This window comes from Penaeus chinensis, chromosome 41 (assembly GCF_019202785.1).
Source record: "Penaeus chinensis breed Huanghai No. 1 chromosome 41, ASM1920278v2, whole genome shotgun sequence".
In the NCBI taxonomy this organism is placed as follows: domain Eukaryota; kingdom Metazoa; phylum Arthropoda; class Malacostraca; order Decapoda; family Penaeidae; genus Penaeus; species Penaeus chinensis.
Window position 1 is genome coordinate 8850240 of NC_061859.1, and position 10843 is coordinate 8861082.

The 10843-nt window shown below is 46.8% G+C and overlaps 1 protein-coding gene across 3 annotated transcripts in view; it reads left to right on the forward strand.

Annotated features, from left to right (window-relative positions):
• Window positions 1–10319, forward strand: part of LOC125047480 (protein spitz-like) — a 72326-nt gene extending 62007 nt beyond the window's left edge. For all 3 annotated transcript variants that reach the window (XM_047645697.1, XM_047645696.1, XM_047645698.1), the window contains 3 exons: window positions 5691–5882; window positions 6281–6389; window positions 6571–10319. In XM_047645697.1, the coding sequence (XP_047501653.1) occupies window positions 5691–5882; window positions 6281–6389; window positions 6571–6684 (415 nt within the window). In that variant the 3' untranslated portion in view covers window positions 6685–10319. The remainder of the gene's footprint in view (window positions 1–5690; window positions 5883–6280; window positions 6390–6570) is intronic.
• Window positions 10320–10843: the final 524 nt, after the last annotated feature.

Sequence of the window (10843 nt, forward strand, 5' to 3'; positions counted from 1 at the left end):
CTCTCTCTCTCTCTCTCTCTCTCTCTCTCTCTCTCTCTCTCTCTCTCTCTCTCTTTCTCTCTCTCTCTCTCTCTCTCTCTCTCTCTCTCTCTCTCTCTCTCTCTCTCTCTCTCTCTCTCTCTCTCTCTCTCTCTCTCTCTCTCTTTCTCTCTCTTTCTCTCTTTCCTGCTGCTATTATTTTTTTTTTTTTTCCTCGCCCACTAATTTCTTTCCCACTCCTTTACTCCTTTATGAGATTCACTCCAGAAAGGGAGAAAGAACTAGAGAAAGGAAGGGAGAGAGACCGAGGGAGAGGGAGAGAGAGGGAGAGGGAGCACTAATCGAGCCCCAAATGAGGTGTGAAGGGGCTTAGCGGGCGAGGGCGTCGGGCTTGACCAGTGGCCGCGGAGAAGTATCCTTTTTTCTCCTTTCAGAATAAAGTAAAAAAAATGACCAGATTTTGTGTTTGAAGGGCGGCGACGGGGGGTGGGGGGGATGGAGGGGTAAGAGTTAGGGTCTGAGGGTAGGTGGGGCCCTAGGGGAGGGGGAGGGGGCAGAGGGGACAGAGGGTACCTTGGGTGCGTGTCGCGATGCCCAACGGCGGGGCTTTGGCGCTGTCCTCGTCGGCGTCCCTTTTCACGACCCGACCGCAAGAAGTGACCGACTCGTCTCGTTTGGAGTCGGTCGGTTGGTCGGGGGTTCTTCTATTTCTTTTTCTCTCTCCTTTCTTTCTCTCTCTTTCTCTTTTTTTTCCCCTCTCTGTCTCGGGTAACGCGCTTGACTGAAATCGGTAGTGATATACGGACAGGGAGAAGCGGAGGCGGGGGGGGGGGGGATGCGATGAAAGTGAAAAGTAAAACTCCGTTCCGTCCGCTCGAAGGTTGCCGTGAACCTGAGCGCGCGGGAGGGAGGGGGGGGGGGGGCGAGAGGTCACCTGGCGGCGGCAGGTGTCGGCATCGCAGGTGTTGGTGTTTCGTCACGCGTTCTCGCAGGTGTTGTCTGGAGGAGGAGGAGGAGGTGGTGGAGGTGCGTCACGCCTTGAGGAATTCGCCGGCGCACTTGTCTCGCGTCTTGACCTGGAGACCTTTCCGCGTGTCTCCTTCTCGCTGACGCCGCTATGGCACCCGACCTCCGCCTCCCCTCTTCCCCTCCCCTCCTTCCGGCTCCTCGGTGCCCTTTGGCGCCCTTTTATCCCCCCCCCCCTCTCACCAGGTAGTCTATAAGAAATCTATTTTTAAAACACATAGGAAAAGGATAAGCCGGCCCTGGAATTCTTTTTGGGAGGTTTGGGCAACCCGTGTAAGAGCAGCGCATGCGCCGTGACAAAGACGGGCGCCGGAGTAAGGACGGCGTCTCGGCGGTGGCTTCACACGCGGAAGGGGGTGGGGGAGGGGCGCAGTGCGGGAGGGAGGAGAGGGCGAGGGAGGGGGAGGGCTCGCCTCGGCTCCTCCTCGTGTACAAACTAACTTACAGACACACAGTCGCACCTAACCATAATTTGCTAACCTTTCCCCTCCACATCCCCCACCCTTTCCTCCCCCTCCCCCTCCCCCTCCGGTCCCTCGCCGGTATTACCGCCGCCGTTGCTGCTGCTGTTGCAGAGTTGCAAGCGAGGCTGGGAGAGGGGAGGGGCGAGGGCTCCGAGACCATCGCCGACCTGCAATCCTTGTAGTAGCCAACCCTGTCAACCCGCTCCCTCGGGCTCTGCCGCTCGGCCCGACAGGGCGAGGGCTGACTCTGCGTGTGTTCGTGTGTGTGTGTGTGTGTGTGTGTGTGTGTGTGTGTGTGTGTGTGTGTGTGTGTGTGTGTGTATAAAAGAGCGGCGTGGCCGTGTGTAGTTGAATATTCATAGTCCGCCCCTCCCTCCCTGCGGCACCACTCCTGCAGACTGACAAACAAGCCTGACGTCAGTGTCAGTCCCTCTATGTGTGTGTGTGTGTATGTGTGTCTGTATGTGTCTGTGTGCGCGTTGTATAGGAAATCCAGGATAAAGAACGAGGAACGAAGGAGGGAATAAGAATAGAAGGGGGAAGGGCAGGAGGAAGAGGAGAGCATGGAAGTGTTTGTGCAGGAGTGCGTGGCGGGCCTGGGGAGAGAAGCTCGCGCGGCGGGCATGCAGGCAGGCAGACCAGCGACTTCCGGCCCCACCACCTGACACTTCCTCCACCCGCCCGCACTCACTTCTGCCCCTCCTCCCTGCCCCCTGCCTTCTCCTCTCGCCCCCTCTCCCCCTTTCGGGCTCCCCCTCCCCGGCTCCCCCTCCCCGTCCTCTCCTCCTTCGCACACCAACTTCTGTACGCAAAGAGTCACAGTCTCGGCGAAAGAACCAGCGGACATGGCGGGGAAAACGATGGTGATTGTCGTTAAGGAAGGGGTGGGACGGTGATGAAAGGGGGGAGGGAGAGAGAGAGAGAGAGAGAGAGAGAGAGAGAGAGAGAGAGAGAGAGAGAGAGAGAGAGAGAGAGAGAGAGAGAGAGAGAGAGAGAGAGGGGGGGGGGGAAGGGAAGAAGAGAGAGGGATGCACGGAACGGAAAGAGAGGGGAGAGGCAGGGGTAGGGAAGAGAGGGAAGGGGAAAGTAGAGGAGTGGTAGAAAAGAGAGGAAGGGGAGAGGAGAGAGGGGATGAGAAGAGGGAGAGAATGCACAATGAGACGGACAGTACCAACATCCCGGAGTTTTGTAACTCGTGAATGAACAGCTCGCACGTATCCGAAACCATGCGTGTGGTCTTGGCTTTAACCGATTTATTATAATTATAATATTATGACAGTTTAACTATTTACTGTCCGTATCATTATTGTTATTATTATCAGAGGAATATTTAGAGGCGCCTTCGCACCTTTTACGGACACGAAAGGTGCGATGTGCAAGGAAGTCGTGGAGATGGACACGCATTGGGCGAATTGGGGCGCGCGTGATGGGCGGGGCGGTGATGGGCGCGAGGCGGACGGGCATCTTGGCCATTTGCCAGCTCATTAGGTGTGAGAGAGAGAGAGAGAGAGAGAGAGAGAGAGAGAGAGAGAGAGAGAGAGAGAGAGAGAGAGAGAGAGAGAGAGAGAGAGAGAGAGAGAGAGAGAGGGGGGGGGGGGGGAGTAAGTCTGTGCCTGTATTCTTGATTAGATCAATTTGATACTCTACCTCCAGGCAGCGTAGATTCCCTTGGCCACTCTACAGTCCACGAGACTACGAGCATACTTCCACGCACTCCCCCCGATTGGTAGATTGATAAGCTTGCGAGTATTTGAGCGTACGCAGGCCATCCACGCACGCACGCACATTGTTTTCATTCAGTAGTATTGTGTCCCTTCCCCCCCTTTTCTCCCTTCCCCCCTCCCCTCTCCCCGCCGTTGCTGGCACTCAATGGGGTACGCCCATTCTGGTATTTCCTTCCTCTCCTAACTTTACCGCCCTTTGCCGCAGGTCCGGTGGGAAATGGGTTATGCTTTTTTTTATCTCTTTTTTTCTTTTCTTTTTTCTTTTTTATTCTTTTTTTTTCTTTTCCGTTTTCGGTTTCTTTCTTTTTCTTTTTCTTTTGTTTAATTTTCTCTGTTTCGTGTTTTTTTTTTCTGTTTTCTGTTTCCCTATTTCGGTCGTCTTGTGATTTCATGTTGTTGTTTTTTCTATTTTTTAAGTGTGTTTTAATTGGGTTGAAGATGTTTGTTATGGACTTTTCTTTTTTATTTGTAAATTCTTTAAACGATTGTATGAATGTAGGAGAGAAGGAGGTGGTGGGAAGGGGGGGGGGGGGAGGTTGATGCCACGGCTCGCTATTTGTGTCAGGTTGAAATCACCGGTGCATACATGGTATCTTTTTCGTTCTTTCTTCTTTCTCTCTTTCTCTGTTTCCTTTTTTACTCTCTTGCTCTCTCACTTCTTCATTCTCTTCTCTGTTTTCCCCCTCTTTACTTAGTCTCCCTCGCTAGTTATCTACTTCTCCATCTTTCATCTTGCTCTCCATTTTTTCTTTCCATCTTTCATATTCTCTCCTCGCCTTTCCTCTGTCTTTGTTTCTCCTTCCATCATTTATCTCTCTTCTCTCCTTCCTTCTTTCTCTTTCTCTCTATCCTTTCCCCATACCTCGCTTCTCTCCCTTTCTCCCCTGTCATCACCCCCCTGCATTCACTCTCCTACCTTTACCCCCTCCTCCTTCTCTTCCTCCTCCTTCTCCTTCTCCTTCTCCTTCTCCTTCTCCTCCCTACCTTCACTCCCTCCACCCTCTCCTCCCTCTCCCCCCACTCCCCCCACTCCCCCCTCTGCTATTTCAGTCGCCCTCGAACAATCGGGAGTAATTCACGCTCGCCATTCGCTTTGTGGCGCCGGTCGGAAGTGAGTCGCGTTTGGCGAGAGACGGGTTTGAATGCCCGGGGAGAGGGCAGGGGGATGGGGCAGGGGGCAGGGGGGGAGAGGGAGGGACTGAGTGAGAGAGATATGGATTGATTGGAAATAAAATTAATTTAATTGTGACTTTTAGCAGACATGAGAGTATGGAATCCTGTAAGATTCAGTGTAACACTTCTTGTGCGATTGTGTAAAGGTTTTGCGTTTCTGGCTTGCTTTCCCCGCCTTCGCGCCTCTCTCTTCGCGATGATGCGTTGGCGGCGGCGGCGTGAATCTGGCTCCATCTGGCGGCCGGAAGATGATGGACGCGATGATGGGTGCCGCCGCCTCCTTCCGGCGCAGGTTGCCATAGTGACGCCAACGTGGAAGCAGAAAGCAGGAAATGCTTGCCTGCTTAACCCCCCTCTCCCCCATTTCCCCTCTAACTCGCTCTCCCTCCCTGTCTCCCTCCCTATCTATCTAATGGCAATGACGTGTATTTACTGACTTCGAACATGATGAGTCAAACGATGAATCGAGGAAATCGGATGATGGAGCAACAGAAGGGGAAGAAGGAAGCAGGAAGAGGAGGAAAGCAAAAGGAGGAGGAGGAGTAGTCAATGGGAGAGAGAGAGAGGGGACGGGGTAGGAGGAGGGAGAGGGGGAGAGAAGGGCGGGCGAGTGGAAGCAAGTGTCCGGAACGCATCTAACAGGACTCCGTACGCCTCCTTTCCCCTTCCTCCCTTCGTCGTCCTTCCACCTTCCAATCGTTCCTCTTTCCTTCCTTCCTCGCTCTCCCATATTCTCCCTCTCCTCTTTCCCCTCCCTCCCTTTCTCATCCTTCCACCTTCCCCTCGTTCCCTCCTCCTTTCCTCTTCTCCCTTACTCCCTTCCACTTCCCATTCATGCCTTCCTCTTCCCTTCCTCGCTCTTCCAACTTCGCCCCCCCTCCTTCCTTTCTGATCCTCCCTTTCTCATCCTTGCTCCCTTTCCCATCCTTCCACCCTCTCCCTTTCCCCTTTCTCACCTTTCCACTCTCTCCTTTTTCCCTTCCTCATTTTCACACTCTTCGCCCATCTCCATTTCCCCTTCCTCCCTTCCTCACCTTTCCATAATCTCCTTTTCCCATTCCTCCCTTTCTCACCTTCCATCCTCTGCCGTCTCTGGTCATTAGATTAGAGGAGGGTCATGACAGGCGCGAGGAAGGCTTAAGAGAAGAGGTTGTTTGTGGCCCAGTGCCATGGCTGGCTTGGGGAAGTAGCACTCGGTTGAAGACGTCGGATTGTAGACCAGTCAGTCTCTCGCAGAAATCAGCTGTATGATTATTTTGTAATTTTTCTCCTCGTATTTACATAACGTGCACGACCAGAATTGACAATCACTTCTCTTTGACAGGTGTGCGGACGGGTACATGGGTCAGCGGTGTGAGTTCAAGGACCTGGACGGGTCTTACCTGCCGGCGCGGGAGAGGGTGCTTCTCGAGACGGCGTCCATCGCTGGAGGGGCGACCGTCGCCTGCGTCTTCGTCTTCGTCATCCTCTTCGCTATGTATGTCATCATGCAGAAGGACAAGGACAAGCGATGCAGGTGAGTTCTTCTTTAATAAGGACATTTTTTGTGTTGTGAATGTGTTTGTTTGAGCGTGCGTTTGCGCACGCGAGTGATTGTGAGCGGGCGTGGCGATGCGTGTCGGAAGTGGGGTTGATGCTCCCGGCGCCGCGCAACCACCGCAGCTTCCCGAATCTCACGGGATCTCGCTCATGCGGCAATACTGCCACCACGGTGGCGGCGGCGGCGCTGCGCCTTCCCTGACAGGCAGTACCTCACGCGCCTTACGGAAGAAACAAATTTACCAAACGGTGCACACTAACAAATGAACTTACCTAGATAGATTTTAATGCATTGAATTGCTGTTGGTTTACTTCTAACAAATGTTTAAATGAATTACTTTCCTTCATCTTTTAAAATACCCTCTCCTTTTTCAGGGACTCGGACGATGGCCGAAACAACGACCGGCAACCATTCTCTGGGTATCAGAACCCACGGCCGGAAATATTTCGAACTATTAGTAACCCTTATGCGCGCACCATTGAGGTAAGCTAATTGCATTAACGCCAGAATTCACTCGTGTCATGAAATTGTAGTATAAACAGAATGGGTAACTGGAATTGTTCATTATACATTTCTTGATGTGGAAATGATAATTGTTAATAGATTTCCTATTGACTTCATACTCTGGTTACTGTATTAACCAATCTAATTTTCTTTGCTATAGGAGCTTAGTCACGTGGAGGTGCAGCCAGCCAGTGGTGCTCCCAGTCCCAACACGGACAGCACAGCCACCAGCGGGATGGACACCAACAAGCAATGTGCTCTAGATCCTTCATAGTGACACCCACCATATCTATGGTGCAAGCACACATTTCTTACGGACATTGCACAGTAACGCCTGTATAAGGTGTAACGACACTAGGAAGATTAAAACTACTCGGGCTCCTTGCTCCGGCAGGGTGGCATCCCCACTTCCTTTGGTGCTCATGATAGTACTCAGCCAACATGGATGTCTCGCTGTTTATGCCTAGGAGGGTTGAGTGATTGTAAATGCATGTGTATGGCTCTGAAGCAAGCCAGCATAAATAGACACTTCTAGAATCATATGTAATGAGCGCATTTCTGTGTGGATGGTCTTAGGGTCTCGCGGGGGTCTATGCCACCTGTCTGGCCACTGATGCTGATTGTGACACATACTCATTTATCTCAAGATGCCTGTTATGCAGTCTTTTAGATTCACAGAGTAATATATAATGTTTTAGTGTTTACCATATATATGGTCTGCCTTGTGTGTATATATAAATAACAGTTTGTCTTGAAAAGGTGCCTACTCGCACATATGCCCTCCTTACTAGGCTTGTAAAGCTCGCATCTAGCTGTCACAGATATCCAGGACGTCTTGTTACTCAGTGTGGCCCATAGTTTGTCTTTGGGCAGTGACGTGCGACACCTCGTAGACTATTAGATGTGAGTGTCTTAGCAAAAGTGTCACAGCCGTCCATGTGGTTCTTAGGTAGTCCAATTTGTGTGTAGGATCCAAAGAAGAACTCCAGTCATCTATGAAGCTTTTTTCATGGTTGTTTATTTATAAATTTGCACAGTTTATTTTTCATAGATGTAATACCCATTTATTTTCATGCTGTGCTTCAATATTGCATTACTGTACATTCCCAGCTTAACAGTTCCCCTTGTGTGAGGGTCTGGCAGGCTGCTGGCCACCTATTCCATACAATTCCATTAGGTCCGTTCCATGATGCCAACTCTCATTACTGTGGTCATTAGTGCACACAGTGAAACATACACAGCCTTTGGTATTAAGTATCTGAAATGTGTTTTAGACTAGAGCTCTGAAGCCATAATGACCACAGCACTAAGAGTTTGCAGTACCTCTGCCGCTGTGTCCCAGGAGTTGGCACTCGGGTTACTCCAGCAGGTTGGTTGTATTAGGATCCCGTACGGAGTGAGTTGTACCACAGGTCATTATTTGCCTCATTATTGTTCTGCACAGCCAGCTAATCTCAGGGCCAGAGCATTAGTTCCCCCTTAACACAAGGCAGTGTCATCCTGTTTGTCATAATTATTCTTTGTTCAGCACTGCCAGCCTGCAAGCATGTTCCATCATTGCTCTGCATTAAGGATATCCAGTTTCAGGTTAGGAAGTTGATGTGTACATATTGTAAAGAAGCAGATAAGACTCTTGACAGTGGATGAGTTACCAGAGGTCTGTCACTCTGATCTGGCTCAGGCCAATAAGTAGTCACTATTTATGTTTCCATTTGGCCGATGTATCAGTGTAAAAGAGGGTAGACAACTTCCTCGTAGCAGTTCGAGACTTCACAGTTGTGAAACACCTCTGGTACCCCCTCCTAGAGCTATATACCGCTTAGCTTGTAACATTTGTAAATAAAACTAGCAGATTATTAGCTTATTGCTGATCAGCTTTTTCTGTAAGATTTCTCTGCTTTATTTGTAACTTTCAATTATTCCTGATATAGTATTGATTATTTCAAGAAAACGGTAATAAGATTAAGGTCAGACTTTACCATGAATCTTGGTTGCTATTAGCACTGCTACTGTAACATACCTCGCAAGTTGCTCTGGGGATGAAGGCTACTTTCATTTCTTTGCAATGTGAAGGAAATGCATTTTATTCCATAACTTTATTTTGTAGAATCTGGCACTGCTTGCTGTTTAGTGCTTTTGGATAGTTGACATTTGTCCAGGATATACGAGGGATAAGTTTTTTGAGGCTGTTTCCCCTTCATGCTCAGATCAATTTTATTAGTAACAGTGCTGAAAGTGACTTCAGTTCTTAGGTTCATTTGTGTCAGACTCACAGGAACTGCAATTCAGCATTTGCAACAGTTGTTTAAAGCAGTTTGTGTATAGACAAGGCACTCAGCTTGTTAAGGTTCCTATCATGGTATATCATAAATGGTTCAGTCTTAGGTCTTGAGTCCTATGGCAGTAAGTCACAAGTTCATTTATTAAGGAAAGTTGTTTCACTGAGAATAACCTTTTGTTTTCTTTAGCTTAACCAGTGTTGAACTGCTTGTCATGGTTTAAAAAAAATTGGTTCTTATCAATATCTTGCTTCTTATCCTGGTTATAAAATTTTAATGGCTTCCATATTACTCCCAGAGGAATAGCAATTGTCACCCTTGTACCTAGAGTTTACTGTACATTGCATAAAAAAATATTGCTTTGTTGTGTACATTACCCAACCAAATAGTCAAAGTCCCTGATATGCACCCCTGCATATTTACCTGTAGTGAAGCCTATGGGTGTTAGTAGCAATCCTAGAAGTAGTATTCCATAGTTAAAAGATCACTGAGCATCAGAATAGTGTTACCTAAATGCATAAACTGTATGTTCAAGGGAAAAGGAGTCTTTGGTGTTGTCCTAGCCTCACTACCTCTGATTATGCCTTGCTAGTCCACAGATCACAGCTTTAACATCATATACATTTATTAAGTTGTGCAAAAAAGCATGCAGGGGTGCTCTCTTCACATGTTGTTCCTAGGGCAGTGAAATACCATGGAAGTTAGAGGATTAGATCACAATATTAGGAAAAATTAAGAAGAAAATAAAGCTTCCTTTATTTCTTATGTACTCAGATCTTTTAAAGAGCCGTTGTTCACTTGTTAGATTGGAAATTGTAATACCTATCTTGAAAATCATAGTGAAGTTTTCTTTTTAAAATCCTTGATGGATTTTTTCATTACTGAATGCAGTGCTATGGTGAATTATTGGTTATAATGTAATTAAGGTTTCCTAGTTGTGCTACTCCTTGTTTTAATTTTAGGTCAGTACTAATGTTCTCACAGTATTGTAGTGTACTGTCAATGCATATCAACAATGCAGAAAGAATCTTTTCACTTGGTAGACACAAGGATATAAATCACTTTATTATAAAATTTATTTTTAACATTTTATGCAGAAAGATTAATATATAGTGTCTTAGTCATGATGGAAGGCTCATTAGCAGTTGAGAAGAAAAAAAGTTCACAGACAACAACAGAAGAAGAATGGAAAGACAGCGAGAGTAACAATTCTCTTTGCAACATATGAAGGCTTGAGGCAGTTTAGCTGCTCAAGTAAGTTACCAGTAAGTTTCAATACCTGAAATTTAGGTGACAAGGTTGTACCCAGGCTTGAAAATAAATGTTTTATGTGGATTATTTGTATCCAGTTACTTAATTAATGGCCTAAGAACAATACTCTCTTTGTCTTTGAGAATATCCTCTTATTTGTTTCCTCTTTTTTTTATGAATAAAGAGTAACCCCATGTAGGTTTGAGCATATCAAAAATATTTGGATTCCAGTTGGTTGCAGCTTGATTAATCAAAGGGACTTGGAAATGGATGATAGCAGCTGATTATTGTCTGTACAGGAAGATGATACAATATTGTTATCCAGTGTATTTTATTTTATCAAGTTACTGTCAATAGAAGAAATAAAGAATTTGTTACAGTGAGTATTTGATTTTCCTTCTAATAATCTGCCCCTCCACACACAAAAGTCTGCAGTCTAACAATATGATTTGCTAATTAATAGCAAGGTAAGAAGCTACAGAATTCTGCAGTGTCTGTTTACTCGAATAAAAACGTGTGCTCTATTTTTAAATATATCTCTGGCACAATTTTTCAAAGCTTTATGCAAAATATAAAAAAACAGACTACTTATTTAAACAGGTACTTTTAATTCTCAACAAACATTTTAATAGTATTTTCAACACTTTTCACATAATCTGCAGTATGAAAATTATATTCTGCTACTTGAGCAATATCAGCTATTAGGTTTTGTTACATAGAAATTTGATGATTATCCTTCAGTTGGTATTTAGGTAAGATAATGCAATACCTTTACTTCTAACACAACTAATCTGTAACTTGTCAAAAAGCTTCAGTCTTGCTCTAATTTCACTGAATAATTATAATATAAACTACATTATAAGTAATGCTGAAAATTCATTAGACATTACAGCAAATATATTA